The 26,426-nt window shown below is 36.3% G+C and overlaps 1 protein-coding gene across 6 annotated transcripts in view; it reads left to right on the top strand.

Annotated features, from left to right (window-relative positions):
- The window catches only part of GK (glycerol kinase), a 77,259-nt gene extending 51,560 nt beyond the window's left edge, over window positions 1-25,699 (top strand). For 4 of the 6 annotated variants that reach the window (XM_043458905.1, XM_043458903.1, XM_043458902.1 and 1 more), the window contains 8 exons: window positions 8,927-9,005; window positions 10,089-10,185; window positions 11,216-11,300; window positions 12,160-12,280; window positions 12,389-12,532; window positions 14,828-14,908; window positions 17,870-17,956; window positions 19,776-25,699. In XM_043458905.1, the coding sequence (XP_043314840.1) occupies window positions 8,927-9,005; window positions 10,089-10,185; window positions 11,216-11,300; window positions 12,160-12,280; window positions 12,389-12,532; window positions 14,828-14,908; window positions 17,870-17,956; window positions 19,776-19,786 (705 nt within the window). In that variant the 3' untranslated portion in view covers window positions 19,787-25,699. The remainder of the gene's footprint in view (window positions 1-8,926; window positions 9,006-10,088; window positions 10,186-11,215; window positions 11,301-12,159; window positions 12,281-12,388; window positions 12,533-14,827; window positions 14,909-17,869; window positions 17,957-19,775) is intronic. The other 2 variants (XM_043458906.1, XM_043458904.1) reach the window with 1 other exon arrangement.
- Window positions 25,700-26,426: the final 727 nt, after the last annotated feature.

Below are 26,426 nucleotides of genomic sequence, written 5' to 3'. Positions count from 1 at the left end.
TACAACATAGTGACTCAGTATTTTTATACATTACAAAATGATCACCACAATAAGTCTAGTTAGCATCTGTCACCATGCAACATTATTATAATATATTGACTATATCCCCAGTGCTGTATGTTATATCCCTGTGACTTATTTATTTTTGTAATTAATTTATTTATTGACCACACCACTTATGGGATCTTAGCTTCTCAATCAGGGATCGAACCTATACCCCCTGCACTGGAAGCATAGAGTCTTAACCACTGGACCACTAGGGAAGTCCCGAAGCTTGTACCTCTTAATCTCCCTCATCTCTTTCATTCATTCTCCTGCCCTCTTCCCCTCTGGCAACCAACATTTTGTTCTCTGTTTCTGTGAGTCTATTTCTATTTTGTTTGTTCATTTGTTTTATTTTTTGGATTCCACATACAAGCGATACCGTGCTATATTTTCTTTCTCTGACTTATTTCACTTAGCAAGTACCCTCTAGGTCCACCCATGTTTTCTCAAATCACAAGATGTCACCCCTTTTATGGCTAAGTAATATTCCATTATATATATTATAAAATTATCCATTTTGTTCATCTATCAAGAGATATTCAGGTTGCTTTCAAATCTTGGCAATTGTAAATAATGCTGCAATGAACATGGTGGTGCATATATCTTTTCTAACTAGTGTTTTTGTTTTCTTTGAAAAATTACTCAGAAATAGACACCAGGGCTCAAGGGTTCCCTTTTCTCCATATCCTCCCCAACACTTGTTATTTCTTGTCTTATTGATAATAGCCATTATGACAGGTATGAGGAGATTGCATTGTGATTTTGATTTGCATTTCCTTGATGATTAGTGATGTTGAGCACCTTTTCATGGGGCTATTTACTATCTATATGTCTTCTTCGGAAAAATATCTATTTAGGTCCTCTGTCAATGTTTTAATCAGATAGTTTTTGACACTGAGTTATATGAATTCTTTGTATATTTTGTATACTAACCCCATTTGGAAATATTCTCTCCCATTCACTGTGCAAAAGCTTTTTAGTTTATTTTTGCTTTGGTTTCCCTTGCCTGAGGAGACAGTACAAAAAGAATATTGCTGAGGTCAAAGAGCATACAGCCTATGTTTTCTTCTAGAAGTTTTATACTTTCAGAACTTGCATTTAAGTTTTAAATCTGTTTGGAGTTTATTTTCATATATGGTGTGAGAAAGTAGTCTGGTTTGATTCTTTTGCATGTAGGTGTTCTGTTTTCTGAACACTGTCTGATGTTTTAATACTGGATTTCTTCATGTATTTTGAAATTTTCCCTTCTGGTCTCGTTTCCCATTAAGCCAATAGCCTTAGTCAGCAGGTAGACAACACCCCTACACAAGCAGGAGAGCACCACTGAGCCCCTGGCTTCAAGCACTGACACCCTTCCTGGTCTTACACGAAGCACTCTGAATTCTTTTCCCCTGCAGGAGTCAGTTCCAGCCCCTCCTGCTGCCTGACACATACAGAACAATGAATCCGAATCCATCTTGCCTGTGGCCTCAAACCCTGCTTGGCCGTGTGTTTCTGTTTCTGTCCACATTGATGCTATTCTCTTCTTGAGTTAACCTGTGTTGTTTTGCTTTTCTCTTTTTCTATTTTGCCTGTTATCCTCTGTTAGGGACAGGTAATTTTTTTAAGGCACAAACTCAACCATCTCTGTTGATAGGGATTTTATCACTAAGAATGTTATCATCTCTGGGTTCCTATTTCATTGTTAGTAAAAAGGAAGTGGGACACATGATCCTTCAGTTGTTTTGAGACTTTAAACTCATATTAAACTGCTTAAATTTGTCCCACTGTTGCTAGTTGGAAATTTTCCTTAGTGGTGGAAGATACTGAAACAAAATAGAGCAAGAATTACCAAAATAGAGTGAGTAGTTCTGCCTTCCCGTGCCATCTGTGTGCCGTCTTCCCCAAGCTGTGCTTCTCCCTTCCTCGTTCATCTTCTTTTTCTAAATGCTATTTCCCAAAACAAAATTCTTTTGGGGAGCTTTGATCTGATTATGAACTTGAGCATACTATGGGTTTGAGACTTCCATGTTCTGTATTCTGTCACTAGGATATAAGTTCCCTGCAGTCAGAAGACTTACCTCTCTTGTTCACCACTCTATCCCAGAGTCTGGAGTATAGTAGACACTCAATAGGTATTGTTTATATACCAAATTCTATATTATGCCATTTTTGCCTATTTAAACATGAGCTCCAAAGAGGATTACTTATAACACCCCCATTGTTTTTTTTTAATTTATTTATTCTTTATTTGAAGGATAATTGCTTTACAGAATTTTGTTGTTTTCTGTCAAACCTCAACATGAATCAGCCATAGGTGTACATATGTCCCCTCCCTCTTGAACCACCCTCCCATCTCCTTCCCCATCCCACCCCTCTAGGTTGACACAGAGCCCCTGTTTGAGTTCCCTGAGACATACAGCAAATTCCCATTGGCTATCTATTTTACGTGTAATATAAGTTTCCATGTTACTCTTTCCATACATCTCACCCTTTCCTCCCCCCTCCCCATGTCCATAAGTCTGTTCTCTATGTCTGTTTCTCCATTACTGCCTTGCAAATAAATGCTTTAGGACCATCTTTCTAGATTCCATATATACGTGTTAGTATATGATATTTATCTTTCTCTTTCTGACTTACTTCATTCTGTATAATAGGCTCTAGGTTCATCCACCTCATTAGAACTGACTCAAATGTGTTCCTTTTTATGGCTGAGTAATATCCCATTGTGTATATGTACCATGACTTCTTTATCCATTCATCTGTTGATGGATATCTAAGTTGCTTCCATGTTCTAGCTATTGTAAATAGTGCTGCAATGAACAATGGGATACATGTGTCTTTTTCAGTTTTAGTTTCCTCAGGACATATGCCTAGGAGTGGGATTGCTGGGTCATATGATTGTTTTGTGATCCACACAGTCGAAGGCTTTGGCATAGTCAAACATCTATTTCTGCTTTATTGACTATGCCAAAGCCTTTGACTGTGTGGATCACAATAAACTGTGGAAAATTCTGAAAGAGATGGGAATACCAGACCACCTGACCTGCCTCTTGAGAAACCTGTATGCAGGTCAGGAAGCAACAGTTAGAACTGGACATGGAACAACAGACTGGTTCCAAATAGGAAAAGGAGTATGTCAAGGCTGTATATTGTCACCCTGCTTATTTAACTTATATGCAGAGTACATCATGAGAAACGCTGGGCTGGAAGAAGCACAAGCTGGAATCAAGATTCCGGGAGAAATATCAATAACCTCAGATATGCAGATGACACCACCCTTTATGTTGAGAAGTGAAGAGGAACTAAAAGCCTCTTGAATGAAAGTGAAAGAGGAGAGTGAAAAAGTTGGCTTAAAGCTCAACATTCAGAAAACTTAAGATCATGGCATCTGTCCCATCACCTCATGGGAAATAGATGGGAGACATAGAAAAAACAGTGTCAGACTTCATTTTTTGGGGCTCCAAAATCACTGCAAGATGGTGACTGCAGCCATAAAATTAAAAAGACCGCTTACTCCTTGGAAGGAAAGTTATGACCAACCTAGATAGCATATTAAAAAGCAGAACATTATTTTGCCAACAAAGGTCCGTCGGTCAAGGCTATGGTTTTTCCAGTGGTCATTATGATGTGAGAGTTGGACTATAAAGAAAGCTGAGCACCGAAGAATTGATGCTTTTGAACTGTGGTGTTGGAGAAGACTCTTGAGAGTCCCTTGGACTGCAAGGAGATCCAACCAGTCCATCCTGAAGGAGATCAGTCCTGGGTGTTCATTGGAAGGACTGATGCTGAAGCTGAAACTCCAGTACTTTGGCCACCTCATGCAAAGAGCTGACTCATTGGAAAATACCCTGATGCTGGGAGGGATTGGGGGCAGGAGGAGAAGGGGACAGCAGAGGATGAGATGGCTGGAGGCATCACCGACTCGATGGGCATGAGTTTGAGTAAACTTCGGGTGCTGGTGATGGACAGAGAGGCCTGGCGTGCTGTGATTCATGGGGTTGCAAAGAGTCAGACACGACTGAGCGACTGAACTGTACTGAATGATGATTTTATTCCTAGTTTTTAAAGGAATCTCCATACTGTCTTCCATAGGGGCTAATCCCCCCCCCATTGTTTTCCTTAAATGTCCTTTTTCTCATCTCTTTGATGTGATTTGTGATTTTAGTGTTGAATTTTTCTTTTTTGGAGTTTTTTGTCTCTCTTGAGCCAGATATTCATTTTAGATATAAGCCTTATTTATTAGTTAACTGTTGCTGCATAACAATACTACCACTGATGTAAGTGGCTTAAAATCATACCCATTTATTATCTTACAGTCTTCATGGGTCAGGATTCCGGGCAAAGCTTAGCTGGATCCTCTACTCAGGGTCTCACCAGGCTACAGTTAAGATTTAAACTGAGATTGCACAAGGTGTAGACTGAGGTTGCAGTCTCATCTGAGATTCCATCTGTTTCTAGGTTCACTCAGGTTATTGACCAAATTTAGTTCCTTGTGGTTGTAGGACTGGAGGTTTCAGTTTCTTACTAGCAGTCAGCAAGAGGCTGCCCTCAGCTCCTAGAGGCCACCTGCAGTTCCTTCCTATGTGAGGACTTAACACCAGCAAGGGGGGGAGAGAGTCCAGAAAACAGGTGTGATAATCTTATGCAACGTAATCACATACATATTGTCACAAACATCCTGTCACCTTTGACAGGTCCTGTTGGTTAAAAGCACATCATAGATACCACCTTACTTAAAGGGAAAGGATCATGGAAGAGCATGAATAGCAGGAGTTGAGGATCATGGGGGCCTATAAACATTGTTTATGGACTTGTCTAATGTACTTTCTTAGAAAGTATACTTTCTGACAAATAAGTGCTTTTAATTTTAATTCTCTAACTTATTACCAAAGTGTTAATGATATAGATTACATTTCAAAAATGCTTCCCCAATTCACTTCTCTGCTCCTGTTGTCTTCTCTTTGCAATTAAAAATGCTGTAGAGTTAGATTTTTGCATTTGTAATCATATATAAATTGAGTACAGTATAAATTATATAGTTTTGTGTATTACTGTAGCATACACAAAACTGTTTCCTGTGCCTAATGGTTGATTTTGAGCAATTTAAGGATAACCTCGATTTTACATAATTTTCCTCCACATGTACTGATTTTAACCATAACTGCATTGTAAGACATATCCTACATCCTGAAATAATCTACTTTATAATACTGTTCATGGCAGTAACATTTATCTCAAGGAACTTTTGAGGGAACATATGTTTGCCTGCTATGACATTATATCAGAGCTACTTGATTATTTTTAATCTAATCTTCACATAGCCTTTTCCTTAGCTTTTCACTTTCCAGACTGTGTATCTAGTTTTGAGTAATTTATTTCTCTTGTCCAGTTATCACTGAACTTCTTCTTTTTACCCCTCATTTCTATTATGTGTTTCTTTGTGCATGCTCAGTCACTCAGTCGTATCCGACTCTTTGCAACCCTATGAACCTTAGCCCGCTAGGCTCCTCTGTCCATTAGTTTTCCCAGGCAAGAATACTGGAGTGGGTTGCCATTTACTTCTCTAGGGGATCTTCCCAACCAAGGGGTTGAACCCACATCTCTAGCATTTCAGGTGGATTCTTTACCACTGAGCAACTGGGGAAGCCCTCTCATTTCTATTATGTTTTTGTTTTTCTTAGAAAACCTCAATTAGGTTTCTGTGTAGCTTTCCCAGTGGATCATGACTTAGAATAAAGGTTGATTCATATTTGTAGTTGATGAGCTGAAGTATTGAATCTTTGTATTTATAATTGACAGTAACTTATTTGATCACAATTAGATAGTCACCTTCTATCTATCATTTTAGGTTTCCATTCCTGTACTCTTTTCCCTGCCCATCTTCAAAGCATTTATACCACCTTTCAATTTATCTCCTGCCTTTGGATTCAGAAGACTACATCTTTTGTGAATTTGGAGGTGTCTCTTATTTTTATTAATTTATAAAGAGCTATACCAAGTATTATATCATGATACCAAAATTATATACTTATTTCAGATAAGTATTTTTCATATTAAACCTACTTCTTTGTTCAACAATAGAACACTCCTGTATACTCCTGCTGACCAAATTTAAAATACTTTTCTTCTGGAAGCTTGACAGTGGCTTTAAATAATGTCCTCAATAATGTTCTCAATCAGTTAACTTTAATGAAAATCTTGATTTTCCTTTTATTACAACCACATTGTTTCCTCTCAAAAAAAATTATCTGAGCATGTAGCATATTGCCCTCATCAGTACACCAACATTTAATTTCCCAAAATATGAAGTTCCACTAGCTGATAGCCATAAGACCACTCCACTAAACTTCCAGCTCAGTGGCTTTTTAAAATTTGTTGTTTACTCACCTAAAATCATTGGAAACCTACACATTTCTTGGTTAGATGCCATGTAGGACCAGTGTCTTTCTGAGCGTATGAGGAGAAAGAACATCTGTTTTTCCATGTAGATCTAGAACTGTGCTGTCCAGTATGGTAGCCACTAGCTGCACCTGACTGTTGAACACTTGAAATGTGGCTAGTCCAGATTGAGATGTGCTGTAAGTGGAAAATATATACCTGACTTCAAAGACTTAGTGAATTATATATTTATATATATATAAACATATCTCACTGTTTATATAGTTACATGTTACAATGATAATATTTTTAATATGTTGGGTTAAACAAAATATATTACAATTAATCTAACCTTTTTAACCATGGTAACTAAAAAGTTAAATTACATTTGCAACTCACATTATATTTCTGTTAACAGCACTGGTCTAGAGAATCTTATGTGTTTTCTAGTCTTTGGCAACTAGTATCTCTGAATTGTTTGCTTCTAAAGGATGTTTCAGAGTTCAATTATCTCCAGAAACAAAAAATGCACTTAGTTCTCCGTAATGGTCCTACTCTGTACCTAAGTATATAATATATCAAAGTTAGGAAGTGTATTCTTTGAGGAGAGGCATTGGGTTAGGGTCCCTTGTCAGGTGTTTGCTAAATTGTCGTTGTCCCACTTTTAAAATCTGGTTCTATCTTCACAGAGATGTCGAATCAGTTCCTCAAATAATTTTTATAGCTGAAAATTCACTGTATAAAAAGAGCAACTGGTGTTTTGCCAGCTTTTCAGTAGAATATAGTGACTTGTTTTCATAGCAGCTATGAATGGTAGAATGTATTAATAGCAACATGTTCAGCGTCTAGTTTGTTTACATCCTGAAAACTGATGGCAAGAAGAGATAACCATTTGCAATTCAATTTACTGGGGATAGAGAGGCAGGCAACGTATAAAAAATTTCTGTTTCCTACACTTACTATACTACCTGATGTTTTGGTTTGGAGTGACTCTATGGAAGTAATTTACATTAATAATCTATATGGAAAAAGAAACACAGAAGATGAACAAATGTGTATGAATGAAATATCAGAACCAAAAATCCTTTTTTGGAACTCCTAATGGTTTGTGCTAATGCTTCTTTTGGCCCCAGAATCTTTTTTTTTTTTAATAAACAGCTTTATGGATATGTCCTTCCCATATCACAAAATTCACTCTTTTGAAGTGTATGATTCAGTGGTTTTTAGTATGTTCACAGAGTTGTGCAGCCATCACCAGTCTAAATTGAGAACATTTTTATTTCCCCAAAGACTAACTCCATCACCTCAACCCTAGGCAAGCACTAATCAACTCTTTGTGCCTATGGATTTGTATATTGTGGACATTTCACATAAATTGAGTTATACAGTATATGATCTTTATTTTAGCATAATGTTTTCAACAATCACCCATGTTGTAGCAGAATTTCATGTTTTTTCATGGTCAAATATTTTTGCAGTGTGTAGGTATACTACATTTATCCATACATCAGTCAATGGAATTTGGCTGATATGTTTTTTTTAACACTTAAAGAACTAGTGAAACTAATATTTACATTCAGTAATAACTTTCCTATATATTCCTGTATGCTTCCCATATTAAGCCTCCTCGTAATTTCTTTAGGTAACTATTATTATAGTCATCACCATTATATAGGCAAATAAATGGAGTCTTGGAAAGCCCAACTAATTTACCTAAAATTACGTATGTATTAAGAAATAGAATTCAGCCTTAAACCCGGTTCATCTGACTCCAAACTGTATGTTTTCTTCCTTACTGCCACAGCCATACATTCCTACTCTACTCCATCCCTTGGTGATTTTGTTATAAAGAATAATTATTTTTTTAGTGAATTTTATTGGAGTATAATTGCTTTACAACGCTGTGTTAGTTTCTGCTGTATAGCAAAGTGAATTAGTTATACATCTATCTGCTCTTTTAAAAATTTCCTTCTCATTTAGGTTACCACAGAGCATTGGGTAGAGTTCCCTGTGCTATACAGTTAGGTCCTCATTAGTTACCTAAGAATAATTACTTTGCAGTTAGCCTTCTTTGCTGACTTTTTTTTTTTGTGGTTGCTGGATTTAATATAGTGTTTAATTTGGGAAATGGGCTTAAAAAACTTTCAGGGTAACATTTCCCAATAACTTTGTGGCTATGATGGGAATGTATTCTGGGTGATAATATGCCTTTGTCATTTAGCTACAGAACAATTGTACAGGAAACAAATTGCTCAGGACAGTGATGTCCATCTATGGGGACAGGTCCAAGATCTACTGGAGGGCTCTCTTCTCTGCCTCATGAAAAATTTCTATAATGACTTAGACAAAACCATGTTTATATTAAAAGACCTGGTTTATGATGTTTGTAGAAGTCCCAAAGTTGAAATTTTTGAATCGTATCCATCTGATAGAATCATACACAGAGAATATGCTCAATAAGAACTTTATATACTGATAACATATTTAATACATTCTCTCTCGGATTCCTTATTTCCCACAGGGTTCGGTAGCTATAGCTGGTGCTGTTATTCGCTGGCTAAGAGACAATCTTGGAATTATAAAAAGCTCCGAGGAAATTGGTGAGTATGTTCTAACAAAGGGCTGGAATCTAAATAATGAAAATTTTAAATATTTTACCCTTGCAATCAATGCTTTGCCCTATATTGGACATTAAACTATATGGATCCCAATTATGAGTTTGATATATATATATAAAAAAGACTCTTTGTGAAGATTTATAAAACAACAAATTGACATAATTAGTGGTGCTTATTCATAAACAGGCACGGTAGGGCATAAAAATCACCCAAGTGTAAAATTGAACACTGAAGATTGCCCGAATCTGCAGTTAAAATTATCTGATGAGAAAGAGCTTTAACTCTTAATAGAGTGAGAATTAAAACTCCCGTACCTATAATTTAAGTATTACTATGGCTATTTACAAATGATAGGTAATTATTTTGAACTCCCCACCCACTCTCCTTCTACTTGTTTCATTTCACCTGAAGGTGAGACAGTCAGGGACATATTTCTGATTAGGAATGCAGTGAAGGCCACTTCTTCATCTGCTAGTCAGCAACCTTAAAACAGTGGAAATGGGGACTTCCCTGATGATCCAGTAGTTAAGAATCCGCCTACCAGTGCAGGGGACACAGGATCAACCCTCGGTCCAAGAACTAAGATCCCACATGCTGTGGGGCATCTAAGCCCATACACCACTCCTACTGAGGCTACATGCCCCAGAGTTTGTACTCCACAACAAAAGAAGCCCCTGCAATGAGAAACCTGTGCCCCATGTCTAGAGAGCAGCTCCCACTCGTTGCAACTAGAGAAAGCCTGCGCACGGCAACAAAGACCCAGCACATCCGAAAATAAATTAAATATTTTTTTAAAAATAGTGGAAATAAGCTACAATACCTTAACAAAACTAATCCAGTTCCTTTCATTCTTGGACTGGGTTATATTTTGTGGAGAAATTTGCTTTTGTTGCTCCTCATATTCTGCTACAATTAGCAACATTTTGCTGTACTGCGTACTAGGAAACCAAAAGTCCTGTCTTAATTTTTAAAACACGTGTGCTTGTTGATGAAAAGAAGTAGTACATATTGGAATGATTTTTTGTGTTTTTTGTTGTTGTTGTTGTTGTTTGTTTTTAACGTTAGAAAAACTTGCTAAAGAAGTAGGTACTTCTTATGGCTGCTATTTCGTCCCAGCATTTTCGGGGCTGTATGCACCTTATTGGGAGCCCAGTGCAAGAGGGTAAGAAATGAAAATAAGGTATGCTTTTGTCAGTCTTGATTTATTTACAATTAGCTAAGAACTTATTGGTTAATTGGGGCTTCCCTGGTGGCTCAGAGGTTAAAGCGTCTGCCTGCAATGCGGGAGACCTGGGTTCGATCCCTGGGTCGGGAAGATCCCCTGGAGAAGGAACTGGCAACCCACTCCAGTATTCTTGCCTGGAGAATCCCACGGACGGAGAAGCCTGGTGGGCTACAGTCCACGGGATCGCAAAGAGTCAGACACGACTGAGCGACTTCACTTTCACTTTCACTTTGTTGGTTAATAGTTTTCTATTTTCAAATGATTTTGAGGTATGGAGGAAACCTTTTATACTTGGGAAGTATAATTTTAGAACCTTTAAATTCCAAGAAGTTGGGACTTCCCTGGCTGTCCAGTGGTTAGGACTCCACGCTTCCACTGCAGGATGCATGGATTCGATCCCTGGTTGAGGAACTGAGATACTGCACTGCATGCCCCGTGGCATGACATAAAGAAAGAACTCCAGGGACTTCCCTAGTGGTTCAGTGGCTGGGACTCTGCCCTTCCTCCAAGTTCAGGGCACCTGGGTTCTAGATCCCACCTGCCACAGCTAAGACCTGGTTCAGCCAAATCAGTAAATAAATACTAGAAAAAATTCCATGAAGTTATGTCATCTGACAATAAGCCCTGGCCATATTCCTATTCATGTTAGTGTTATTATCTTTTGTCTTCAAGGCACCTGCAAGTTATGTATCAAAAGGCCATCATCTAGATGAATATTGATTTGGTTTTATATTATTGTCATCTATTCAGATAGATCATGAACTTTTTCATATGTGGATGCAACATTGTAGACTATAAAGATTTTGCCAGCTTCTTAAAGTTTGGGTCCAGTTTTGGCTTTTTTATGTCTTTTTTTTCCCCTGTACACTTCTATGTACCAAGTTCAACCTTTCCATATTTAGAACATTCCCGATTGATGACTCATTTATTCTGCTCTAATTTTAAAAATTTTTGTGTGTATTTTTAGGATCATCTGTGGACTCACTCAGTTCACCAATAAATGCCATATTGCTTTTGCTGCATTAGAAGCTGTTTGTTTCCAAACTCGAGAGGTAATCAATATGGGCTTTTTTCCTGTACTAAATCCACCTTTTTTATTCCTACAAAAATTATATACATATATATGCCAGAAATTTATGAAAATTTAATAAGCTTGTTCTTGTTGTTCAGTCACTAAGTCATGTCCAACTCTTTGTGACCCCATGGACTGCAGCACGCCAGGCTTCCCTGTCCTTTACCATCTCCAGAGTTTGTTCAAACTCATGTCCATTGAGTCAGTGATGCCATCCAACCATCTCATCCTCTGCTGCCCCCTTCTGCTCTTGCCCTCAATCTTCCCAGCATAATCAGAAATTAAGCCTGGGGACTTCCCTAGCAGTCCAGTGATTAAGACTTCATGCTTCCACTGCAGGGGGCATGGGTTCCATCCCAGGTCAGGGAACTAAGATCCCATGGGCTGCACAGTAAGGCCAAAAGAAATTTTTTTTTTTAAATTAAGCCTGCCTAAACAGTAATATAATAAATGCAAGTTTGTTTTGTTTTCCCAGCTGTCATTACTCTCTAAGTTCCTGTTAGCTGCTGGGCACTGGGCATTTTACAGTTGAGGGGATGCTGAGCAACACATATTAGGCAAAGGATTTGAATAGTAGCACAAACATAGACACCACGGCAGGAAATCAGGGTGCAAAATAGAGTTGTCTGGCTTGTCTGGATATAGAGGTGAGTGCAGAGGAGTGGTAAGAGAAAAGGTTGGTGGTAACCAGATCAAGGAGGACCTAGAAGAAATCTCAGTTTTCCTTCTGTAGGCTTTGGGGAGCTTTGGCATGTTTTTAAGTAGAAGATGGCTATTTTCTGAGATATTACTATGTGGTACTTTGATGATGTTCATTGCATTGTTTTTTTTTTTTTCAGATTTTGGATGCCATGAACCGCGACTGTGGAATTCCACTCAGCCATTTGCAGGTAGACGGTGGGATGACCAACAACAAAATCCTTATGCAGTTACAAGCAGACATTCTGTATATTCCAGTAGGTCAGTAAGCCCTCATTCCTTCAAACCCCAACAGTCACATTTTTTGGAAGAACTGATTTTTCAGGCATATGTAACTGCTAAGATAGCACTGTTGTTCACTCCCCTCAGTGAAGCCATCTATGCCCGAAACAACTGCCCTGGGAGCCGCCATGGCTGCAGGGGCTGCAGAAGGGGTTGGCGTCTGGAGTCTGGAGCCTGAGGACTTGTCCGCTGTCACAATGGAGCGATTTGAACCTCAGATCAATGCTGAGGGTACTTTTATTTATTTATTTTTATTGAAGTAGAGTTGATTTCTAATACAATGTTGTGTTAGTTCCAGCAGTACAGCAAAGTGATTCAATGATATATACTATGTTTTTCAGATTCTTTTCCCTTATAGGTTATTACATAATATTGAGTATAGTTCCCTGTGCTCTACAGTTATCTTTTTGAGTGAGGGTACTCGTAAAGACTGAAGATTGGTGTACTGTGAAAAGGGAGAGAGAGTTTGGTGGTTTAGTCACAAATCAAGAAATGAAATAAGATTGCAAATGTGAAGGTAATTTCATATTCAGCTGCTAAACATATTTGGCTTCATATGTGAATGTGAATAAGAGAAATAGTTCCCTATTTTAAAAAAAACAAACTTCTATAATCACTTTTTTACCATTCACTTCTACTGTTTATAGTCTCTTCGTGTACAAGGATAACACTGCCACATTGTCAGTTTTATTAATAGCCTGTTAGTGTAACCTTTACTGACAGTGACAAGGGAGATATATAGACCACCGACCCATCATGTCTGCGTTGGGTCATCTTTAGTGCCAATGACCAGTTTTAGGACAGGATTAACTAGGCTAAGGACCATTATGGTAACTTTTAAGCACAGCAAGGCTAGCCTGAGAAAAGCAGCAACAATTTAAATCAATGAGCATTAAATATTTGACTCACTGTTGTAACAAACAAAACTAAGCTACAAGCCAGACTAATAGACTGTAGCCCACCAGGCTCGTCTGTCCATGAACTATTCCAGGCAAGAACACTGGAGTGGGTTGTCAGTTCGTCCTCCAGGGGATCTTCTGACCCAGGGATCAAATCCATGTCTCTTGCATCTCCTGCATTGGCAAGTGGATTCTTTACCACTGCGCCACCTGGGAAGCCCCAATGCCTGTAATTAAGTTTGTGTACAAAAGTCAGGTTTTATATATTCAATTTGGTTTTAAACCTTTTTAAAAAGCTATGTATAAAATGGCATCATAGTGGACTCTGTGGTGGTTCAGATGGTAAAGAATCTTCCTGCAATGTGGGACACCTGGGTTCGATCCCTGGATTGGGAAGATCCCTGGGAGAAGGGAACAGCTACCCACTCCAGTATTCTTGCCTGGAGAATTGCATGGACAGAGGAGCCTGGCGGGCTACAGTGCGTGGGGTCACAAAGAGTTGGACACGACTGAGCGACTTTTGCTTTCCAAGGTCCTGTGCCCTTCCCCAAAGAGAAAGCAGATCAAATAGGATTCCCCTTTCTAATTCATTACCACGTGCTTGTGAATGACCTGGTCTTAGCAGATAGCCTGTCTCCACATCTCCGTTCATTTTGCAGACCAGGCTGAATTTCCCTCCAACTTCCACAAGCTTCTCTCTGCAGTCACTGGCAGTCTTTGGCAACCATACCGGGATCTGAGTCCTGGTAAAGCTCCATGTCAGTTAAATACAGTGTAACAAGCATCAGTTTAATAAGTGAAACAATTTGTCAAGAATGATGAGTGAATATAAGTATAGTACTTAGAACATCTTAGTAAACTTTCTTTTTTAAAGAAATTTTATTTTATATTGGAGTATAGTAACTAACCGGAGAAGGCAATGGCACCCCACTCCAGTACTCTTGCCTGGAAAATCCCATGGACAGAGGAGCCTGGTGGGCTACAGTCTATGAGGTCGCTAAGAGTCGGACATGACTGAGCAACTTCACTTTCACTTTTCACTTTGATGCGCTGGAGATGGAAATGGCAACCCACTCCAGTGTTCTTGCCTGGAGAATCCCAGGGACGGGGGAGCCTGGTGGGCTGCTGTCTAAGGGGTCACACAGAGTTGGACACGACTGAAGTGACTTAGCAGCATGGTAACAGTTGTTATTGATAGTTTCAGGTATAGAGCAAAGTGACTCAGCCATACATGTGAAAGTGAAAGTTGCTCAGTTGTGTCCAACTCTTTGCGACCACATGGACTATACAGTCCATGGAATTCTCCAAGCCAGAATACTGGAGTGGGTAGCCATTCCCTTCTCCAGGGGATCTTCCCAACCCAGGGATCGAACCCAGATCTCCCACGTTACAGGCGGATTCTTTCCTGTCTGAGCCACCACAGAAGTCCAAGAATACTGGAGTGGGTAGCCTATCCCTTCTTCAGTGGATCTTCCCAGTCCAGGAATCGAACTGGGGTCTCCTGGCAGATGATTCCATACATATACATGTATCCATTCTCCCCCAGACTCCCCTCCCATCCAGTCTGCCACATAACATTGAGTAAACTGCCTTTCTTATGTATGGTTTTCCTACCTTCTCTTTCTAGAAAGTGAAATTCGTTATTCTACATGGAAGAAAGCTGTGATGAAATCAATGGGTTGGGTTACAACTCAGTCTTCAGAAAGTGGTAAAAATGTTTTTATTGTTATTGCCACTTCGTCCTAGTATGTTAAATAGCTTCTTTAAGTATCTGTTTATAGTTAGCTAGCAAGGCTGCTCTGAAGAATAGCATTATCATATGCTCATAGTTTCTAGCATTTTGAAAACACTTTAAAGTTCTAAACATAAAATGTAAATTATCAGATTGATAAATGTGCTTAACTCTGTCCTGCCATACCTTTCCTTATTAGTTTATTCCTGGTACTTCGATTGATAACTTAGTTTTCTAAAAGTAAAAGTATTTCTAGTTTCTTCCTAATGAAAAAAAAATCAACTAAACTTTTTTTTTTTCCTTTTCGTGACTGACTTTGCCTTTTTGGGGGGCTGTCTTCATGACCTGAACCGACCAAAAGCTATATTGATTTCAGAATACATTTCACTACTTGCTAGACTGCTCCCAAGCCCTTAGTTAGTGAGTGTATGTTGTAAGAATTCATTGAAATCAGAGGAAGAAAAGTACCAGACATAGTAAATTAGAAATGTCATAATTGGGAAATGCTCTTGGCAGAAATTTGAGGACTTTTGTTTTTATTCACTTAGGTGGGAAGTATCTACCATAAATAAACTATTTAGTTGTAAACAGCTCTGAGCTGCCTTTAATATTGAAACAGCCTTTAACATACCTTTAATATGGCATGATATTGTACTCCTTTGCTAAATACAAGATTTGGAATTTAATGAATGAAACAATGGCCAATAATATTTTGAAGCATGTAGTTTAAGAGAGAAGAGTTTATAAATATAGCCTGCCTTCCAACCCCAAAGTGAGTATAGAACCACTTTTTAAAAAAATTATTCATTTATTGGCTGCACCGGTGCTTAGTTGCAGCACGTGGGATCTAGTTCCCTATCTAGGGGTCAAACCCGGGCTCCCTTCATTAGGAGCCCAGAGTCTTAGCCACTGGATCACCAGGGAAGTCCCAAGAACCACTTTTAATGTATCTAGCTTTTCAGAGAAGCTTCTGAGATCATGCTGTTTCTACTTGAAGCTTTTGTTTATTCTCCTAAATAAGCTTTAGGCTTAATATCCATTGTCTTTAAATCTTTTGTTCTGAGACCCACCTTTCTTTCTAAGATGGTGACAAAGCCTTTCTTGCTAAGACTGTTTGCAGTTTTGAGACCTTATAGTTAAACTTCTCAATCATGGGTATTTTTTGTAGCACCAGTGCTAGTTGCTTTGAAGGATGCAACAGCCGTGCACTCTGATTTATTTTCTGGTTGCCCTCAATTAAAAGCTGATGAAAATGAGTTCTGTGATTTCTTTGACTAGTTGTATTTTTTTAAATGGCATAGAAACTTCCCTGGAAGTCCAGTGGTTGAGACTCCACACTGCCAGTGCATGGGGCACAGGTTCATCCCTGGTCAGTGAACAAGATCCCGCATGCTCCCCCAAAAATAAATAATTTATTTATTTTATGGCCAAAAAAATATTATATGGCCAAATAAATAAATAAAATGGCACAGTTCAACCTGTTCCCCTCCCTTGCCATATCTGCCTCCATGTCAATGCCACACATACTTCTTCCTTACTTGCGGTTGAGGATATAATCGCCAAGTTCCCACAAAGCCAATTGATCATTTTCTGTTTGCTTACCTTACTGTCAGTGAAATTAAAATGCCAAGAAAAAGTGGATAAAAGAAAATTACATGATTTTTTTGTTTCTGCCTTCAGAATTGATGATAAAATAATTTGATTTTTTCAGAGCTTTCGATTTTTCAAACTTGGTTTTTGTTTCAGTTAGGCTGCAGTGTATTTAAGGCAAAGTGTGAAAAACAATTTGTAGTAGATTTATGAAAAGCACTCATGTACAACATTTTGAGAGTCTCTAAAACTGTATAATAATCCAGGTAACAATATTCAATTAGTGAAATGCTGATTATCCCTCAAGCAATGTAAGCTATGTAGTAATAGTACAGATAGAATCCTATTTTGATGATCTCATAAGGCTATTCAAATTGCTACCTGGCCTCTTATCCTCTTTAAATAGTTTTAATTTATGGGAAGAATATTATGTTAGCTTAATTTCCCAAGCATATTGCCAATTTTGAAGCATTCATATTTATTTTCTTGTTTGTAACTATATTTGAATGGAGTGTAAAGTATTTTTAACATACATTTCATATGCTTAAAATGTCATAGAAATGATTGGGGATTTAATATTTTTTGGAGAGAGCTTATGATAAATAATGACTTTATGACTTTGTACTCCAAACCCACCAAAATAACATTTTTTTCAAAAACTGTTAAATGTTCAAGATACATAATGTTTAAATTCAAGAAAAGCCTATGTCTGTATCTATCTAGCTATTCTTTAAAGGAAATGTTTTCAATCAGGTTAGAAAATATCAAAACAGTTGTATTCTCAGACAATATTTTTTAAAAATATAGATTAATACAGTTTAGTTTTTAAATTATATAGTAACATTAATTTTCAGGTTCACTTTGTTATACCAACTGTGTGTAAAAAAGAAAATGAAACCAATAGGGTTTGAAATTCATTTTCAAACTAATGAATTGGACTAATATAACTCTTCTCTGATAGCCAAAGGATCTATAATTTTAATCTGGATGGGGAATGGGATTGCTCGCTTTTGGGGAAGAACCAAGAAAGCTAAAATCAGCAGCCTCCCAAAAAGAAAGTTCTCCTTCAGCTTTCTTTGGCTTTGCCAGTGGAAGGTTTATGTTGGTCTATATGCTCTATGTTCTTGCTATTTGTGGCATGCTATCTGTATTGTTTGTTAACTGTCATAAGCCCTCAATTTTGATTCTGGTTTTGATTTAAAGTAATAACTCTTTGCTAGCTTTTATGAATATACTATTTTTATAACTTTTTTTTGCTATCATGTGATTCTTAACACAAATATTGTAATTATGTGTCTCTTTTTTGGTTTGCTTGACTGGAATTCCCTCCTACTCGGATGACAACAGGTGACCCTAGTATCTTCTGTAGTCTACCCTTGGGCTTTTTTATAGTGAGTAGCGTGGTAATGTTAATCGGAGCAAGGTACCTCTCAGGTCAGTTCCTCTTTAAATTAGACAATTATATGAGTTAGCATTAATGTATTTGTGTATAAATCAACAGAAAGTTTTCAGTATTTTTCCTTCTTCCTGTTCTTAGGAACCTGGAAAATCTTTTAAAGGTCTAGTTAATAGACCATTTAATTCAGAATTAAGGACTGTGACTCTGCTTTTATTCTCTTTGATTTTTAGTAGATGATTTTCTTTGAGGGACTACATTCTGCTGGCAAGTGCAGCAGTAAGCACAAGTACTACTGTTCATGCTTAAATGAAAGGATGTTCAGAGTGGTAGATGAAATGTATAGTATTTGAAATCAATTGAACTGGCTTTCAAATGTGCCTTAGTTGTTTTTCATACTTATGAAAATCTGCTACAGAAGTCTTAATATTTCAATCCTGGTAAGACTTTTGGCCAGAGTATGTTAGCAGAGTTTCTGTAAAACTCTAAACCTGGGGATAATTTATTGTCACTTTTATTTTAGTTAAGAGAATACATTGGTGAACTGAATTTTTTTTTAATTATTGCTGAAGTAAATTGGTGAAATTCAAACTGAATTATTATTTTTGCATATTCTGAATATTCTTATAAAAGTAAAATTGCTCAGTACATTATAAAACTCACTGCATAACCAGCATTAATTTAAATATAATAATCATTTTTGGAAGTTGTTCCTGATGATAGCTCAGTTTTTCTTCAAATTAGTGGCCTAAATGGATATGATGTATTTCATATGTTGCCAAGAAAGTGAAACATTTAAAAAATCTTCTTAATTAGGGAGAGTTGAATTATTTCTCTTAATTAATTACAAGATAACCTGGGTTTAAAATGTAAAAATTTTTTATTGATATGGGAGAACATCTGATTTTAGATGTCTAACAAGCATTAATCAGCTTGACATCATCACTAAAGCACTATATATAAATATGGAGTGAAAAGTTATTTACATTAGCAGAAAGGGAATAAAAATTATCAACATTAGCAGAACATTAAATTATCTTTTAAATCATGATAAAATTTCAGTTATGTGCATGAGAATTTAAAATTAGATTTACCTTTTTCTGTATTCTTCATGTTTATAATAAATTTTTTCAAATATTTTTCTTCCGTAATAACCATTCCTTATATTGGTATTAGTGCTTTACACATTACAAAAGGCTTCTGTATACATAAATCTGTACAGAATTAGCAGATGCTTATCTTTCTGCTTCTCAGGAATGTTTGGTGGAAGAGTCTGAGTATTCCCCAGAAGAACTGTAATTTAATTTTTTTTTAATTCTGTTTTAGGAAAAGTTCTATTTTTTTTCTTTATCCTGAGCTTTTATTTTTTTTTTTGTTTGTTTGTTTTTGGCTGCATTATGATGGTCTGGAAAAGGAGACAAAATAGCACTGCAGCTGAATGTTTTCATTGATTTTTTTTTCCCTTCTGTTTCCTTTTGACACCAGTACAGAATGAAAAAGCTTGGTCTTTGAAAAAATAGGATATATAACATATCTCTAAGCTAAAGGATACAGTAAATGTCCAAATTCCTAGACTTCCAAAATAGGTATGATTGCCATCTTTAGGATCTCTCTTGGTAACATATGCTGAGATTTGAGAAAAATTGGAATGACTTGTCTTGGTAAACAGTTAGGAGTAGTGTTCATTTGCTAATTTTGAAATTGACCCAGTTATATTTGTTGCATTTTACCTATGAAGCAATATTTAGGAATCATATGGAATTTCTAGCTCAATAATGATTTAATCATCTTCATTGCTTTAACTCCTAAATTTCATGTATGTTATTATTGACATATTTGATTTTTGTCCCATTTTAGGTATGCCGTAAATACTACCAACTCATGGATTCCAAAGATTTGAGCTCTTTACCTGTGAAGAGAATCCAGTGATTCTGTCTCTTAATGTGATGACACTATTCATAGACTGATTTTATTTATAAGCCACTTGCTGCATGATCCTCCAAGTAGACCTGTGGCTTGAAATAAAGAAAATGCAGCAGAAAGAATGCTATAGAAACATTTGGCGTGTTTTTTAACAGCACTAGTTAAGATTGGACCAGCCACCTTTGGGGCTGACCCCCTCCTTTGCAATCATTTCCTGCCTCATTCCCTGTAAGATCTAGGAAGAATTCAGATCCTGTCCATTGGAATCTTTTATCACTTATATTCAAACTCTTATGGGCCAGGATTTGATTCCTGCACTACACACGCTTCATTAAGGGGCTATTAACTAACTGGCTAAAAATCTGTGATTTTTTTGTTTGCTTCTTTTTAACAGACTCCCCTACCCAAAGTCCTCTTTGCTGCTTATTAGGGAGACCACAACATCTTCACTAAATGTTTAAATGGAAGCCTCTACTAAATTCTTAAAATAGAAATTTAATACCCTCATTCCTTAGGCATTTTTCTAAAAAGTATTTGCCAAAACTGAGAATTCTTCATGTATTTTACATGGTCTCACTAATTATACTGAATTGCTATCTGGATCTTATAGGGAAGGACACTTTCCTTTTTTTTTTCCGTTCATCTCTCCTTTTTATATTTTTTACGTTGTGTATAACATACATGCCTCTATATTTTGTATAATGAGGGTAGCCCATTTATAAATTAAGAGTACATGTTCTCACTAATTACACTGAATTTCTGTCAGGATCTTATAGGGAAGAACACTTCCTTTTCATCTCTCCTTTTTATATTTCTTACTTTGTATGTGTAACATACATGCATTTATATTTTATATACTGAGGATAGCCCATTTATAAATTAAGAACACATTGTATTCAGTGGATTCTAATGAGGCTGGTCTTAAGTGGACCACTGTGTGTATAAATATTTTGGGGAAAACAGCTGTATACATTTTTGGGCAACGGTTATGCATATTATTTACCAGGAGAAGCTTTCTTGAAGAGCCAACATTTAAAATTTAAGTATATGTTCTATGTGAATAAAAGAAAATGTACTTTATTGTGACTATAATTTCGTATACCATACTTTTATATGCTAAAAAAAAAACCTGTGGAATAGTATAGCAAATACTGTTTTCAAATACAAGCACTGAGTCCATATAAAGTTTGCTTTTCCTTTGACATACATTTAGATCTATTTAGGATCCTTTTGAGGGGCTATCAAAAAAAGTTTACAAACTTAAGTAGAAAAAAAAAGCCAAGAATCTCTTTCCAAGTATGTTATAAATTGCTGATAAGCAATTAAAATTTCTATTTGAGATGACAAGTAGTTATCTCTGCTTATGGACATATTATTAATACAACAGAAAAATGGTTTAATTGATAGAAAAAGCTTCCAGTAAACCCAAGAATTTCCTTTTCGCTGCACCCACAACCAAGAAATTCTCAAAAAATTTAATGTGAGGCATTATAACAACTTACCTAATCTAGCTTCTCAATGTCAACTTTAAAATAATCTTAAGATTAATTTTTTTTTTACTACAAACAGGAAAATACTGCCTCCTAATTATTTTCTTCAGTGATGAAAATGGAAAAATATTTATATATTAATATATTTATATATATTAATATAAAAGGTTTTGTTTTGTTTGGAATGAATGGTAGCTTGCATTTTCAGTTCTGATTATGCTGTTTGTTGAATTATTGAATTAAATTATTGAATCTGCTGGGTTTTATTGGTGCAGCTGCCACTTTAGTGACAAAAGTGTTACAGAAAGGTACTATGAAATTATTACTTTGTGGCAAGGACACTTTTAAACATTGTTTGTTTCTACAAAGGTAGTTTGAGTTAATGTAAATAATTGTGAAAATCATTGTTCCAATAATTTTAAGATTACATTAATTTTCTATAAATTGTGATATTTATAAATGTTTGAAATGATACACGTTGATATTTAATGATAAATTTACTTAAAATAAATTGACCCTCATTCTTACTTGCATTTCTCATTTACAGACTAGAACTTAGATCAAAGTTAATTGAGAAGGATGGTTCAGGAAACGTTCAGCTCAGCTGTTAGCCCTTGATCAGGTACACACTGAAGAATGAATCAACAGCTAAAGAAGTAGTTTCTGGGATGATGAGCGCCTTACTTGTTCTGTCAAAAAAGACTACATTGTCCCATCTCAGCATCCAGAAAATGCCCTGATGAGGTCAGCAGCTGTTCTCAATAGGGTCTTGCAGTCATGGCTGACCATGACTTACTGGTTCGCTCTATGCTTCAGTTCCTCTCTACCTGGGTGAGTTGGTGGAGTCAAGTACGCCATTATTCTCTGAACTCAGTCGCCAACACCTCAATCTTTTGTTCTCCAGGTAATCAGTAACATAAATAATGCATTTTTGCTTCTGTAATAATATCTTAGAATTTTTTAGTGTGTTTCTTTTTAAATGCCTAAGTCTCAGTTCTTTGGCTTATAGGTATTTTGTATCCTGTGAGAATGAAGAATGATTGCAATTTAGGAGGAACCATGAAACAAAGATGTCATAGCACAGAAACTATAACAGCATTGGTAGTCAAGTAGGTAGTTTTTACCTCATAGTATCTAATCATAAAGAGAAGTGCAAAATTTACTATTTTTATAGCTTTAATAAGGTATAATTGATATATAGAAAACTGTACATATTTAATATATATACTTTGATGAGCTTGGACTTAATGCACACACCCATTATCCCATCACCAAAATCAAGGTTATGAAAATACCAATCATCTCCAAAAATTTCCTTGTGTCCCTTTGCTTTCTGTGTTTGTATGTTTAAGAATGCTTAACATGAAATCTACCCTCTTAAATTTTTAAATGCACAATAGCGTATTGTTAACTATGGCACTAAGCTGTACAGAAATCTCTAGGACTTAACCATCTTGTGTAACTAACTTCACACCCATTGAATAATTCCCCATTTCCCCCCTCACCCCACTCCCTGCTAACCACCAATCTCCTTTCTATGTTTGACTTTTTAAGATTCCACACATAAAGTAAGATTACACAATATTTCTTTTTGTGTCCAGTTTATTTCACTTAGCATAACGTGTTACAGGTCCACTGATGTTGCAGACAGTAGAATTTCCTTCTTTTTAAGGCTGATCAAGATTCCATTGTATGTATATACCACATTTTCTTTATCCATTCATCTGTCAGTGGACATTTGGATTGTATCTATGTCTTGACTGTTGTGAATAATGCTGCAGTGAACCTGGGAGTGTAGATATCCTGATTTTGATTCTAGACATATAGATAAAAGTAGATTTGCTGGATAATATGGTAGTTCTATTTTTAATTTTTTGAGGAATCTTCATACTGTTTTCCATAGTGGCTGCACCATTTTACATTCCCACCAACACTGTAAAAGTGTTCCAAGAATTAGTTTTTAACTAGAACTTTGTAATAGCTTGTTAACTGTACTTTTTAAATAAGGAAGTTTACTTGATCTGTTCTTGCAATCTAACAGTTCATCAAGTCACATAATAGGCATTACTGGAAAACTGAGTGAGTTTCAAAACCAACTTGATTGCTACTTGATCTATACTTTATAGGTACATATCTTAGCTCTGATCTTACGTTAAAGGATAAAATGTGTTAAGTATCACAGACAAAGAACTCTCACCAGTGTTTCTAAAGATTTCCCTGTCATCAGATTTAGTGAAAATGACCTATTAACTTAAATTTGGAGACTATAAAGATAAATATTCTGAGAAGCAGAAGATAGAGTAAAAACAAGTTGCTCATGTTAGTCGGCTTTACCCCAATATGAAATAAGAAGGTTTTTTACAAAGTTTTTAAAAACTAGTTGCTCAATTAATTTTAATTAATTTTTGGCCATGCCACATTGCAGTGCAGGATGTTAGTTCTCTAAGCAGGGATTGAAATCTTGCCCCTTGCTGCAGAAACTCAGGGCCTTAACCACTGTACCACCAGGGAAGCCCCTGCAAATCTAAATTTTTGAGCTTAAATTCAGAGGCCACTGTACACGAATGTTCATGACAGCATTATTCATAATAGCGCAAGAGAAAACAACTGTCTTATCAGTTGATGAATGGTAAATGAAAGGTGAGATATCCATACAATGGAATATTATTCACATGTAAAAGTGATAAGGTACCACACACATACTACAAAATAAATGAATCTTGAAAACAACGCAGTGTGAAAAAAGTCATACAAAAAGTCACATAGTGTATGATTCAGATTGCATGAAATGTCCAGAATAGACAAATCCACAGGGACAGAAGGTGGATTAGTGGCTGCCAGAGTCTGGGGGGGTGGGGTGCGGGGAGGGGAAAAGGGACATGATTGCTAATGGACAGGTTTTCTTTTGGGGTGATGATTGCACAACTTTGTGACTATACTAAAAACTGAAGCATACACTTTAAAGGAGTGCATTTTTATGGTATATGAATTATACCTCAATGAAAATGTAATTTGCATTTATGGAAAATAAATAAATTTGACCAGTCCCTGACAGCATGTGAGCTTACAGTCTCTGAAATGAACCCTTTGAAGGAAATAAATTTTATTTGCTCCAAGAAAATATGGAGGTTAATAAATGTACCTCCTTTTTATTTCACTTTCATTAACTCTTTTTCAAGTATCTAATACTGGAAATAAGAAAAATCTTTTATTTTTATTTTTTTCCCAATTATTTTTACTAGTTTCAGGCTAATTACTTTACAAGAAAAATCTTTTAGTCACTAACACATAAAAGATTATGAAGAAATAGAAGATCTGGGCTCCCATTCAGCTTCCCAGGGATTTTCATGGTTTGTCCAATAGAATATACTGATCAAAAGGATATAGCTAACTCGTTTTCCCCAAAGACTTGGTATGTGAGGAGGCAGTCTTCTGAACATATTAAGTAAAACATATTGCAATAATTACCAGTAACTTGACTTGTAGTTAAGAAACTGTGCTGTCTTAATTTTCTTGAAGTTTAATCTCATCTTCTTTCTCCTCAAGCTCATTTTAAACCTTCAGCCTTTTATTAATTTACCACCACGTCTCTTTCTTTACTACAGTGTTTATAGGAGAAAACAATGTCTGTTTGCCATCTACTTCTTCCAATAATTGTAGATTTAATTCAAATGATATTGAATATTTGCAAGTTCATTCTCTACATCACTGGTTTCTCAACAGCCAAGGGACCTCTTTGTAAAATGAGCATTCTTGTCGATTTAATTTTTTGATCAAATTGTTTGTTGGAAATGAATAATAGTGTTCTTAGAAAAATTGGAAAATAGGTTAGAAAGAAGAGTAGAAAATCATCCAGACTCGTAAATAATACCTGTGGTTATTTTAATTTTTTCCCTAAACTTTAAGGTGGTATTTTCACAAATCTTGGATATTCATAAATGTTGTGTAAAAATTTTAACCTGCCAAACAACACAATGTATCATGTATGTGAACACATACAGTTGAATTAGAAGTATGAAACCTGGACAGGGATGATAGATAACCAAGTTTTGGATGGTGGTTACCTCTGGAAGGCAGAGCATGGGATCAGGCAAGAGACTTCACTGGAACCTGAAAAGTTGTGTTTCTTAAAAAATTAAAAGAGTTAAAGCAAATATAGCAAAATCTTAAGATTTGACTGAGTGATGGGAGTATGGATTTTTTTTTTACTATATCCTCTACTTTTCTGTATGCTTGAACTATTTCATAGTAAAAAGATAAGGTGAAAAAAAAGACAATGTATCATCGTCCTAATTATCTGTATCAAAGTCCATTAGTGTAATCTTGTTTATCCTGACACCTTTCCCAATTAAAAGGGCTGAAATCTTACTGATCTTCCAGCAGAATTATTTTAAGCACCTCATATAAGGCATCAATATTCAGAATAAATAATGTATATTAGAAATTATATCCTTAACCATCCATTTGTTGTGAATTCCATGACTCAGAAGAAATACTTATTTGTCTTATTTCCAGTATAGAACCTTCCAACAAATTTGAATTGTACTACTGTCAGTCCACCACATTCAGAATTATATATTAAGGCTAGAAAGTTTCTGGGCCAAAAAGTCTCCATTCTGGATATAGTTTTAATATCAAGGGAGAAAGAGCACTGCCATTATACTGGATTTCAAATTGGCCACAAGACCTGTTTTATTCTATTTCAGGTTCTAGTTCATTACAGTTGAAAGAAAGCACTGAATTATAAAATTGGATGAAATTGCTTTCCTTTCAAATGTGTTTAAAAGACCACAAAGACATGGGTAAAATAAAATGGTGCAGTGACAGTCGAAATGATTAACACCTTCTGTGGAGGGAAAATTGGGCTCGGAAACTGAACAGTTATCCCCACAATATTCAAAGAACTTTTAATGGCTGCCATATTTCATCTCGGGAGTTACGGTAATTTATTTATTCACTCTGAAATTACTTCTGTAAACATTTTTTTTAACCCACGTTCCTAGGTCAGAGCCTTGGGGGTGGGGGCAGACTCCTTTAGAGCTACTGAGCTTCCTGACACCACCATTCCATTCTTGGCACCCATTCCCTTCAAGCC

This window comes from Cervus canadensis, chromosome X (genome assembly GCF_019320065.1).
Source record: "Cervus canadensis isolate Bull #8, Minnesota chromosome X, ASM1932006v1, whole genome shotgun sequence".
Classification (NCBI taxonomy): domain Eukaryota; kingdom Metazoa; phylum Chordata; class Mammalia; order Artiodactyla; family Cervidae; genus Cervus; species Cervus canadensis.
Note: the sequence above shows the minus strand (reverse complement) of the source record. Positions and strands in the feature narration are given on the sequence as shown.